This window comes from Elaeis guineensis, chromosome 12 (genome assembly GCF_000442705.2).
Source record: "Elaeis guineensis isolate ETL-2024a chromosome 12, EG11, whole genome shotgun sequence".
Classification (NCBI taxonomy): domain Eukaryota; kingdom Viridiplantae; phylum Streptophyta; class Magnoliopsida; order Arecales; family Arecaceae; genus Elaeis; species Elaeis guineensis.
In genome coordinates, this window is record NC_026004.2 from 33,465,824 (window position 1) to 33,478,492 (window position 12,669).

General features: G+C 39.0%; 1 protein-coding gene across 2 annotated transcripts in view; it reads right to left on the bottom strand.

The window, feature by feature from the left end:
* Nucleotides 1–12,669, bottom strand: part of LOC105032868 (DNA-directed RNA polymerase III subunit 2) — a 62,900-nt gene that overhangs the window by 32,447 nt on the left and 17,784 nt on the right. For both annotated transcript variants that reach the window (XM_010907450.3, XM_073247081.1), the window contains one exon: nt 4,165–4,224. In XM_010907450.3, coding sequence (XP_010905752.1) covers nt 4,165–4,224 — 60 coding nt within the window. The remainder of the gene's footprint in view (nt 1–4,164; nt 4,225–12,669) is intronic.

Below are 12,669 nucleotides of genomic sequence, written 5' to 3' on the forward strand. Positions count from 1 at the left end.
GCTCATCCAAACTACATTCGCAAGTTGGTGGCACCATATGAGAGTGTGTACTTCTGTACCCATCCATGCTAACTAGCTACGCCAAAACATTGCTTATTGAACCATAGCAACAAGAATTGTAAAACTGATCCAAACCGCCCGATAAGGGGCTTAGCTTACCAAACTAGTGCAGAACTAGGTCGGTTCACTATTTGGCGTGAGAATCAGTCCATATCATGGTTTGCTGTACCACCTGATACAGGACGTACCATACCATCTCGTCAATATCGTACCACCCTATATCGACACTACTATATCGTACCACATATCAATGCCATAATAGGATTTTACCAATATAGGACCTGATATTGAGATAGCGAACCTTTGTCCATGCCAGTCTTAACCAAGCAGAAACACCTCGATTATCGTCCGATTTTGGGAAATACCATGATAAGGAGTGAGGAAAAAAAGGGCTAGGAGCTATATCAATACAAGATGCTATCGTAATGTACTAAGTACCGACCATACTTATACTAAACCGATGACATACCAATACATTACTCGATACCGAGATTGCAAACCTTGCATATCAAAGCACACAGTAGTACAAATAAATAGATTTCCAAACAACATCAACAACATTCTGTCAATTCAAGACAATATAATTTTTTTTGTCACTCTTTTATGCACATGAGAGTAGGCTAGGGGCACGATTTATAGATTATAATATGAAGAAAAAAATCAATGTATCAAATAAAAATGTTAGAAAATATGGCAACCCATTCTGTATGACCTTCTTGTGAAGATACAAAAACTCAAGTATCAAACAAACCAATTTAATTTGCCAATTTTGGTGGCTCCAATTATTTTGATCTAATTTTGAAAGTCTCAACTGAAAACTATGCAAAAATCCAAAAAATATCAATTAACATGAAACAAATAAAAGTGAAGAACAATAAAATTTGTATAGGAAAATAAGAAAATAATTTAAATTCAACAAGGAAATTCAGATACCAAGTAACATAGCATCCCATATCTTTAAATGTATTATACCCTTGAACAACCCCATCCACCGCTCAGAAAAAAAAATCTCTCTTTGTTGTCATGTCCTATGATTGATTGGAAGAAAGAAAGAAAGAGGGAAGCGGCAGTAATGAATGATAGCAATAGAAAGTGGTGGATAGCTACGGTATACGTTTTGTTTATCTTTATTTTCTTCTCTCAACAACCCCCCAAAGCCCTCAATAGGGTTCGCCAAACCACCCGAGTGGTTCAGGATGTGCCGAACCTTACCAGCGGCACGGTTCCACCAGTAAAAACAAGATATCAGGCGAGGAGCAAGAGAAGGAAATAGAGGAAGAGAGAGAGGGGAGAGGAAAGAAAAGGGAGAGAGAGAGAGGACCTCCGAAGGCTATCGAGGGGCAACTGGGATCACTGCACATGGTGCAAACCAAAGGAGAGTGGAGGGAAGAAAAGGGAGAGTGAAAGGAAGAATCTAGAGTACGGAATACGGTACCGCCCCGTACCATCCCATACCGCCCATATCGTACCGTACCAATATGCCAAACCGAAGCATACCGACATTACCATACCGTACCGAACCGTGTGCCAATATTAAACAGAATTTCACTGATACGGGGTTCAATACCGATACGGCGAATCTTGATCTAGAGGCCAGTGAAGGTCAAAATCCACCCTCCTCTCGATTGAAACAGGGACTTTGGCCCCTATTTCTTTTTTTCTTTTGTGATTAATCACGTGAAGTTGACAACTATGTTGCCGATTTCACCATTTTTTTATATTTTCGATTGAAGTCGATCATCTAATTGCCGATTTCAATCAATATCACTTAAAAAAAAAGAGACGAAACAAGGGCTCCAACCCCTATTTCAATCTGACGCCTCTAAACCCCCAGCACCCTTAATAGGCCTCCTCTCCCTCTCCCCTCTCCTTCCCTTCCCCCCTCTCTCTTTTTCCCTCTTTTTCCTTCTCGCTCCCCCTCCTCGCGAGCCCTCCAGCAAGCTCCACAGGCCTCCAATAGCCATTGGAGGCTCTCTCTCCCTCTCCCTCTCCCTCTCCTCCCCTTCCCACCTCCTCTCTCTCTTTTCCTCTCCTTCTCCCTCCACCCTACTGTGTCCGTTCGAGCCTGATACAATTCGATTCAGGGGCACACGGAACTGTACCGCCAGCTAGCCAGCACGAGGTCTGGTTCCGATTCGGCAATCCTTGCCCCTCATTTTTCTTTTTTTTCTTCGACGACTTCAACATACAGATTATTGCTAGATCGAGTAGAAAATAATAGAAATCATGGCAAACCCAATCTTCATGACCTTCTTGCTAAGATATAAGAATTCAATACAAATGTACAAATTTTGTTTCAATTTTGGTAGTTTCAATGGTTTTAATGATTATGCTCTATTTTAAATTTTTGTTTCAAAAAACTATAAACAAATTCAGAAAATATCAGTCCAATTTAAAAAAACGATGAACAACAAATTCAATCAAGAATTAATAAAATAATAAGAGTTTAACTAGAAGTATATCGAGGTGCCTAGTATTACAATATCCCATCCAAGGATTGCAAAACCAACCTAAACCACCCAATTCACGGCATACCAAACTAGTGCAGCACTAGATTGAGGTGCCTAGCATTACAATATGCAAAAGCAACATTCTTTCATGTGACACTAGTCATACATAAGCATATGATGAAACAAGCCTCCAATTCTACGTGCGTAACGTTAATGACAAGGCAATTGTAAAAATATCTCTTCATGTTTCCATGGGATAATAACATAAGCAAAAAAATGGTCCAAATACAACCATAATATTAAATGTAACAACTAACCAACACACTACATGTAATAAATGCTAAATGCATCAGAATTCAAAATGGAGCTTCATGACATCAGCTTTAGGGAATGGGCTCCTAAAGGTGCTTCCTATAATGGTCTTCTCTTGAAGGCCTTTTGGACTTGAACCATGGACACCTCTAGTGTCATACATTCCAGTTAGTGAGAACTTGTCTACTTAGTGTTTCCAAATAGCATCAGGATAGGCCTTCGAAGGTGCCCCACCTACCTCATCAGTATTATGTCCTGTGATAGCCTATGCTCTGGTACCAATAATAATGCCAAAATTCAGGGGATAAAACATCAAAAACAAAGGTAAGTAGCATAAAGGAGGTAGTACAAGTGAAACCCAAATAAGCACTCTACATTGAGAAGGAATCCATCAAAGAGATAGGATCAAGAAGATACACCAAAAATCCAAGGCCAATGGCCAAAAAGCCTAAAATTCTTATTTAATTATCAAAACCAAAACCAGCATTCTTTCATGCAAGGCTAGAAATATACAAGTATAGAATGGAACAAGCCTCGATCTCCAATGCTTGCAACAATGTCATAAAAATTTTTAAAATATCTCTTTAATGTTTCTCCAGGAGACTATGCAAATCACAAAAAATCCAACTACTAATCATAATACTAAATGCAAAGGGTAATCATTATACTACTACCTAGCATAATAGATGTTGAAGGGTGAGAATTCAAAGAGGAGTCTCATGACATCAGCTTTATGAAATGGGCTTCTAAATGGTCTTTATGAATGGTTAACACCTTCCGATGCCAAAGCATCATAATACCCGAAATGTGTGAAATACTTTTGAAGCAAAACCCATCCTGACCTGCAACTCATTTTCTATCCCAACTCACCCCCACCTCAAATTTCTGGAGTGCACATATAAGCTTTTCACTGCACAATGGTCATCTGGTGCAGTATTTACTGTTAGGCCTGAAGCTTTCACATATTCCCAACTAGAAAGACTTGAATGACAGCTGTATCATCTATTCATAGGTTTACCTGAGATCAAGAAATCAATAGTAGATACATAATTGGATAATATTAACCTTTTCTATCATTGCAATAGTTTAGGACCCTTTATTTCTTAATTCTTATAACAATTTGAATATGAGAAAAAATAACTTAAAATTCCCAAATAAATGAAATGATGCTACTTGACACTACAAAAGATATGTTCCATCATAACTCAAACAATGAATACACATTTCTGCATATAAATACATGACACCAAGAAATTTTTAGTTGATTAGGTAAGATGTTCCCCATTTGATGATTTGAAAATTTCAACTTTAAACATAAAAATAATATTTAAACACAATTCACCTTTCCATCAAGGTACTCCAGAGCCTGTTGTTGAGTATATATTCTCTCAGAGGCACATTCCTGACATGTAACCAGAAGTATGTTTAAGAGAAGACTAGAATAATCATCATTGGTGAGCAATGATCCTGAGGTGGGAAATAATGCCAAGAGACTCAAGAGTCAAGACAATACAAAAGAAAGCAACATAAGTGATATGACTGCAATAACAGAAATGTGATTGCTTTAAGAAGAAAAATATTATATAGCAGCTTCAAACTTGCATCAGCCAAGAAAGTGAAAAGCATATTATAGTCAAATTACCATTTGGAACATCTACAAAGATCAACAATAAGGAAAGGTATGGATCATTCAATTCCTCATAAACAAAAAAGGCTAAGCTGACATACTGTAATTCTGATGATTCTGGAGTTCAGGAAACTCCCCAAATGAGTGCCACAAATTCTAAATGTTGTATGCTAGAGAGAGAACAAACCCACAGGTTATTGTCACAAAAAAATAAGTTAAATAACTAGGGAAAACCCTGGTATGAAGGTATATGCCACAAGCTAAAGCAATTGTATGCAGTAGATGGCAAACCATGATGTGAAGGTGCTAGACTCTAGTTTCATGAGCTAAACTAGCAAAATTTTGTAGGTGAGTGCAATACAATAGAAGAGGCAAACCACATAGGTGAATATGCATACCAAGTCATGCGTGGTAATTGAAGCAATCTACTAATTCACATCAAGGATTCAGGTCCCAAGTATACATCCCGTAGGACATCGAGATAGGGTACCATCCCATGTGTCAGGACAAGACCGTCTCGCTAGCATCCCAGCATCCCAATCAGGACGCCTTGGGACATCCTCTGTCCCAAGCATCGGGACAGGGTGGGACGGTGGCGCATCCCATTCCATATAAAAACCAAGATAGTCCTGTCTCACAGGATTTAAAACCTTGGTTCACATATCAAATAGTGCCAGGATTGGGTAATCAACAAGCAATTTGAAGCTAGCACCAAGGTTGTCAAAACACCTAAGCCATCCTAAGTAGTGGGCCAACAAATGCCTAGGTGGAATATCTAAGCAGCAAGGCAACTTCCTCAAGTTAAAATTCCCTAAAATTGATAAACTAAGTAGCCTTGTCCAAGCAAATTATCACAAACATATATCTCTACATTATAAATGAAAGAAGGTCTATAGCCAGACTTCTCTTTGTAACCCAGATGTCCCTATGTACCTGGACTTTTTCTATGACCATCCTACCCTCAGAATTCCAGTAATAGTCCTACTCTCTTTGTAACAAAGGACAAAGATTGATAATAGTCCTACTCCTAACAGCATGCATCCAATATGTAATTAAAGTAGGAAAGAAATTGAGATAAAAGAATCCAACTCCTCATGCTTTGTCTTTTCAAAAAAAAAGTATTTAAGAGTGGTCAAAATAATCTTTATTCCCTTATTTGGGGCAGAATTCTACCAATTTAAAAGAACCATGGGGTCGTAATATGAAAGGAATTCTAGAATACGAACACATACGTATAGGTTTAGATTTTTTTGAAATCATAATATGCATAAAAATAAAATAAATTTGTAATTGTTCCAAAATGTCACAAGTGGCATTAATCAGATTTTCTTTTTCTCAATCTATCTTAGAGTATCCCTTCATGTGATACTCGTATGCTTCTATTTCCACTTTCTATAAGTGAGTACTGGTTCTTTCGAGCTGCTCAATGGCCCCTCTACATAATCCTACCGAATTTCAAATAGTACTCAAGATCACTTCTTTTCAATTATCTAATAACTCAATTAATGAAAGTGGATTATCTTACGATTAATTTCACAACTTCCATTATCTCTTCCCGAACCAAACACGAATCTGGCTTTCACACTGAATTAATTATTTTTTGTTACGGGCATGCCCATATCCTTTTTCTAATGTAACGAGCACAACATCTTTTTTTTGTTTATATTCAAAAACATCAAGACCAGAATAGGAGTCGTCTTTTGACCAGACAAAAATCTATAATTGTCAGCAAAGTTCTTTCTTTATTTGTATTTGTTCTTTATCTAATTTAAAATTTAAATCTACAGCTTATTTCTACTTTTTTGTTTCCTTTTTTCCACAATCCAAAATCCCTTTTTTTTTACATAGGACATCAATTTAGCATGGGGAAAAAAAGAAGATCAGGACATCCATTTTTTAATAAATGATTCAAATATTTTTTATTGATATGAGTGTTCTATATCAGATAAATTACCAACTATTCATTTTTAAACCACTTTGGTACTAACATAGCAATAGAAAGAATGTCATGATTTGCCCAAACTTCAAGCAATTTAACTTTAAGCATGTTAATGGTCCCACATTATTGGTTGATAGCGAATTACATTTATCGATAAGGCACGAAATGCTATGGTTCTTGCATGTGATTTCTTAATTTTGCAAAATCACAATATTTTTTTACCAATTTTGGAGCACATCTAGGTTTTCCATCAACATGCATACCACGTGCCTTGATGCTAGTGATTAATAGAAACAAGATTGGGCAATCAACAAGCAATTAGAAGATAGCACCAAGGTTGTCAAAACAACTAAGCAACCCAAGGTAGAGGCCCACAAAATGCCCAGACGAAATGCCCATGCAGCCAAGTGAACCCTAATGTTAAAATTCCTCAAAATTAATAAGAAAAAGTATAGAAGCCTTGTATGAGCAAATTATCACAAACATATGGTCAAAGTTTTACATCCTAGCAGGACATGGGGCATCCCAACTGTCCTGTCCAATTCCTATGAGAAAATGAGACCAGAATGAGGTCGAGACTCCAAAACCTATTCACATGAGAAGAGAAGAAGAAATGGGAAAGAAAGGAAGGAAAAATGAAGAAAAGAAAAAAGTGAAAGAAAAGAAGAAGAAGAAAAATGAAAGAAAGAAAGGAAGAGAGGAAAAAAAGAATAGAAGTAAAGAACAAAGAAATGAATGAGAAAGAAGAAAAAGGAGAAAAAAAAAGAAAGTAACGGATAAGAAAAGAAAGAAAAAGAATAGGAAAGAAAGGAAGATAGAAGAAAAATAAAGAAAAAAAGGAAAGAAGCAGAGAGAAACAAAGGATGACCGGAACCGCCATTGAGATGAAATAGAATAGTGGGGCATCCTATTCCGTTGAGAAACTGAGACACCTCAATGCCACAAGATTTAAAAGCTTGCATACGGTTAAAAGAAAGCATCGTAATCATAAGTACTATGATCATTAACTACTTAAACAATGGACAACGTGATCTTGGGTGCTACTTAAGATTTACTTACATGATAATTAAAGCTTCCTAGCAATATAACATGATCTATCATCAAATATATATAGGAATACATCATAAAAAACCCAAAATGAAACTAAAAGAAAATGTAGTCACAAAAATAAAGAAAGCATATCCGTAAAGATGGTCACTTGAATGAGAGAACACTAAGACACATGGAATGCAAGATTAACTAAATGCATCCATGTTACTAACTAGTAAATCCATTTCATATCAAATAAATGAAAACATGGCTGAAAATTTTGGATGATCAATAAATTTAGAAAAAGGCACCCACCAAGTAGAAAAATGCAGCTTTAGGTGATAACGATGGTTGAAAGCTTGTAAGGCACCAAGTACCTCGATGGTGCAACTACCCAAGCACCTAGACAAGATAGCCTAGGAACCTCAGTGATCAACCTTGGCTAGCATGAACATTGGTGCAAACAACGACATCAAAGCTATTGGCATGAAAGATAAAGGCAATCAAATTGATCGATACGAATATCAGGTGATTGGCACAAAAATCAAAGTTTCTAGCAATGCATTAATCTATGCTATACTAAATGATCAGTACGTAAATGAACCTATTACCCAGAAAATTAAGGCAATTGATATGTACATCCATATACAAAGAATGGTACATCAAATACTCCATTGTAGGCATCCTTGTGACTAGGTGCACCAAATTTCATGACCATGATCCAAGTTCACTGAATGAGTACTAGAGGTCATATCAACCGGCGACTAGTTTAGTATAGAATGAGTCCATACAGTGTTGTTCCGGGGCACACTCGAAAATAGGGAGGGGGAGGGGGAAGGAGGGAGGGAGGGAGGAAGGGGGGAAGGGGGGAGAGGGGGGAGGACCGTCGTGGATACAGGTGGGGAGGGAAAGAGAGATGAGGAGAAGAATCCCCTATTTTGAACCCTTGCTCTTCGCGGCAATGAAGAAGTGGCACCAGTGGAGGAGGTAGCCGCTGTGGATGTGGTTTTGGAGGGGGGGCGAGAGAGATGAGGAGAAGAATCCCAAATTTTAAACCCTAACTCTTCCTGATGGCAAAGAAGAAGCAGCAACAGAGGAGGGAGCCACTGTGAACATAATGAAGAGAGAGAGATGGGTAGAAGAATTCCCTATTTTGGACCCTAGCTCTTCCCAACAGAGAAGAAGAACCAACAACAATGGAGGGAGCGGCCATATAGACACAAGGGAGGGGGAAAGAGAGAGAGAGGGCGAGGCTTACAGTGAAACGAACGATGTTTGGTGGTGAAGGGGATCCTTGAACCATTGAACGTGAACGAGAGAGCCCTTCAAGCTCTTGAACCATCAAGCAAGGCGAGAGGAGATGGATTTTATAGCCGAACTGACCTGACCTGTCAAACCATTCTAGATTCGCATCAATTCGATTTGATATGGGCCAAATTGCCCTATTCAAATCATTTTGGTAATCCCTGATCATGATGATCAAGTTATTTGATGGAGATTGTAATGATCTAGTATTACTGATGTAAAGAATGTGTCCATTGAATGATATTGAAGTAGAGCCCTTGGCAATTGGTCATCTTTGATGCATGAATCATCGAAATCTAAGGAAGCTAATGTTATAGACACAATATTGAATATTGATGATGGACTAGAATGATCAGCCTATGCTGTGTAGAAATAGTTGATAATGCATTTTGAATGTGGAAACTACAAATTGTATGATCATAACACTGAGCACCATTAATGTGGAGAATTGTGCTGGTTATGTGTCACAAATTGTGGGAATCACAAAATCAGATCATGTTGATATGAAAACTACATGGTCACAGACCATAATGTAGACATTTTCATAATAAAACACTAGCAATACATAGGTAACAGCAATCAAGCATAGATGATCTATAAGTCAAATATCATCCTCCAGCAAACCATAGCATGCAAGTCACAGTTTGATGCTCTCATAATATATCTTATACTATTACCATACAAAATCTCCACCAATTTTCAAAAGCATCACTAATATGAAACAGCAGCATTTGCAATTCTATACATATTGAGGGTCTAAGAGTTAGAAAAAAAGGATTGGAGAGAGGGTGGAGAGGTCAAAATAAGGGTGGTCTATCATTACACCTCTCCCTAACTATTTTACTCTTTTCTTTTATCTTTTTAGTATGATTTGCTAAACAGGTCCGAACCGAACAATTCAGGGTGTGCCAAACCGTACCGACAACTAGATGGTGTGGTTCATCATTGAATTCGAAATGCCGCCAAAAACGAAGTGAGCGAGAAGGAAAGAGAGAAAGAAAGAGAAAGAGGAGGGGAGAGAAGAAGAGGGGAAGGCCGGGGGTGGCCCACCAAGGCTGGAGGGCCACCAAGACTCCGAGTCTTCACAGTCTTATACAAGAAAAACTGAGAAGAGAGAGAAAAAGAGAGAGGAAAAGTGAGGGGAGAGGAGGAAGGGGAAGGTGGAAGGGAGCCGCCGAAGGGCCGCCGCCACCCCTCCCTCCTCTTCCCTCTCTCTATCTCTTCGTCTTCTCAATTTCTCTCGCAGAGGACCGCGAAATCTAAGGAAGCTAATGTTATATACACAATATTGAATATTGATGATGGACTAGAATGATCAGCCTATGCTGTGTAGAAATAGTTGATAATGCATTTTGAATGTGGAAACCACAAATTGTGTGATTATAACTCTGAGCACCATTAATGTGGAGAATTGTGCTAGTTATGTGTCACAAATTGTGGGAATCACAAAATCAGATCATGTTGATATGGAAACTACATAGTCAAAGACCATAATGTAGACATTTTCATAATAAAACACTAGCAATACATAGGTAACAGCAATCGAGCATAGATGATCTATAAGTCAAATATCATCCTCCAGCAAACCATAGCATACAAGTCACAGTTTGATGCTCTCATAATATATCTTATACTATTACCATACAAAATCTCCACCAATTTTCAAAAGCATCACTAATATGGAACAGCAGCATTTGCAATTCTATACATATTGAGGGTCTAAGAGTTAGAAAAAAAGGATTGGAGAGAGAGTGGAGAGGTCAAAATAAGGGTGGTCTATCATTACACCTCTCCCTAACTATTTTACTCTTTTCTTTTATCTTTTTAGTATGATTTGCTAAACCGGTCCGAACCGAACAGTTCAGGGTGTGCCAAACTGTACCGACAACTAGATGGTGTGGTTCATCATTGAATTCGAAATGCCGACAAAAACGAAGTGAGCGAGAAGGAAAGAGAGGAAGAAAGAGAAAGAGGAGGGGAGAGGAGAGGGGAAGGCCGGGGGTGGCCCACCAAGGCTGGAGGGCCACCAAGACTCTGAGTCTTCGCAGTCTTATACAAGAAAAATTGAGAAGAGAGAGAAAGAGAGAGAGGGGAAGTGAGGGGAAAGGAGGAAGGGGAAGGTGGAGGGGAGCCGCCGGAGGGCCGCCGCCACCCCTCCCTCCGCTCCCCTCTCTCTATCTCTTCGTCTTCTCAATTTCTCTCGTGGAGGACTGCGAAGCCTGGGAGGCCTCGGCAACCCTCCGACGGCCACCACGGCCCTCTAGTGGCCACCACAGACATCTCCACTGGCCACCTGTTCCTTCCTCTCCCTCCCTCCCCCCCCTCTCTCTATCTCTCTCTTTTCCTCCCTCATTCATCTCCCATTTTTATGTCGGTTCGGGCCTGGTATGGTCCAGCACGGGGGCATACCGACCCATAGCACTGGCTGGCTGGCATGGGATCCGATTCCGAATCAACGATCCTTGGTTTTTATCGTTAAAGTGTTTCAAAAAGTGGTCAACTTCAAGGCTCGATGTAGTCAATTAGCACGTTACTTCCGGCCAAAATGAACTTGATGCAATATGGCATGGAGACCACAAGGGTTTAAGCTAAATCCAAAAGTTCAAAAGCTTTCCCCAAATTAGTGAATTAGGCAAGTCCATGTGGACAACATGAAAGAAGGGATAGAGGATGACAAATAATAAACAATAATGGAAGTCATAAAGTATACAAACAAAGAATGAGAAAGAATGTGAGAAAGGTAAAGAGATGGGGTAGACCTCTTTACCTCCAACCACTTATCCTTTTGTTCTCTTTTGCTTAGATCGTCTCAGGGAAACTACTCTTCTTCTTTCATTAGTAAGATCATCCAAGAGAGGTCATTCATCTTTTGAGATATATGCAGCTCACAATGGTTTATGGGTCATTTGGAGGGTATATAAATCGTAGGCTTTCTTCTCCAATTGCAAAACGTGAGCCTTGGCACAATGATATGGTTCAAAGCATGGGTTCACAAGTTTGAAACACGGAAATTGCCTCTCCACACGATATCGTAGAGTTGTGTACATCTAAACCCCCTCGGATCCTATAGTGGCAAGAACCTCATGCACTAAGCCATCCTTTTGGGCTTTCTTCTCCAATTGCAAGCTCTCTTCTTCACCAAACTCTCGTATTTATCATTGCATATATCTTCTTGCATGCCAATGGGGATTGTCTCGCTAATTTATAGGAATGAGAGAGCATTTGGGTTACTTATAGTGAAAAAAGGATTTGAGTAGGGTCGTTGCGATTCCAAGATTTTGGGTCAAGAAGAGGCTTGAATGGAGAGATAGATCATCACGGATCTTCTTATAAGATGATGGTTTTCCTCTTGCTCCAGTTTCAATTCAAGAATAGGAAGGGAAAGCAATATGGATAAAGGGAATGGCTATTAGTAAGATCCTTACCAAGGTTTGCCATCTCAGTAAGACCATGTACCAATACTATCCTATTACAATATTGGTATGCGGTTCAGTACAGTTCAAGATAGCATACCAAGTGGCAATACGATATGAGATAGCTATTTGTTCGAGACCGATACGATATGGTATGTTCCATACCGGGTGGTATGGCAGACCATGATCCTTACCTTTAACACTTGAGACCAAGGTAGCATGCCTCACAATTCCAAGTGGAAGGTTACAACAGAAGAACAAAGAGATCTCCTATCCCTTCTTATTGCTTATGAAGCAGCCTCCTAGTCATTGACACCTATAATAATATTATAGTTCTTTTATAATCTAGCATTCAAACTCCGATGCAAGAGAAAATTATTATGGCACAATCCAACTGTTGGCTTATGACAATATGACAGCATACAAGGTTGCCAAAATGCACAGGCAAGGCCACAATTAGTGGACCATTTGTATGGATTAGGTGGATGCCTAGGGAGGAAAAGCCTCCAAGCTCAATTACATATGTAACTTCAA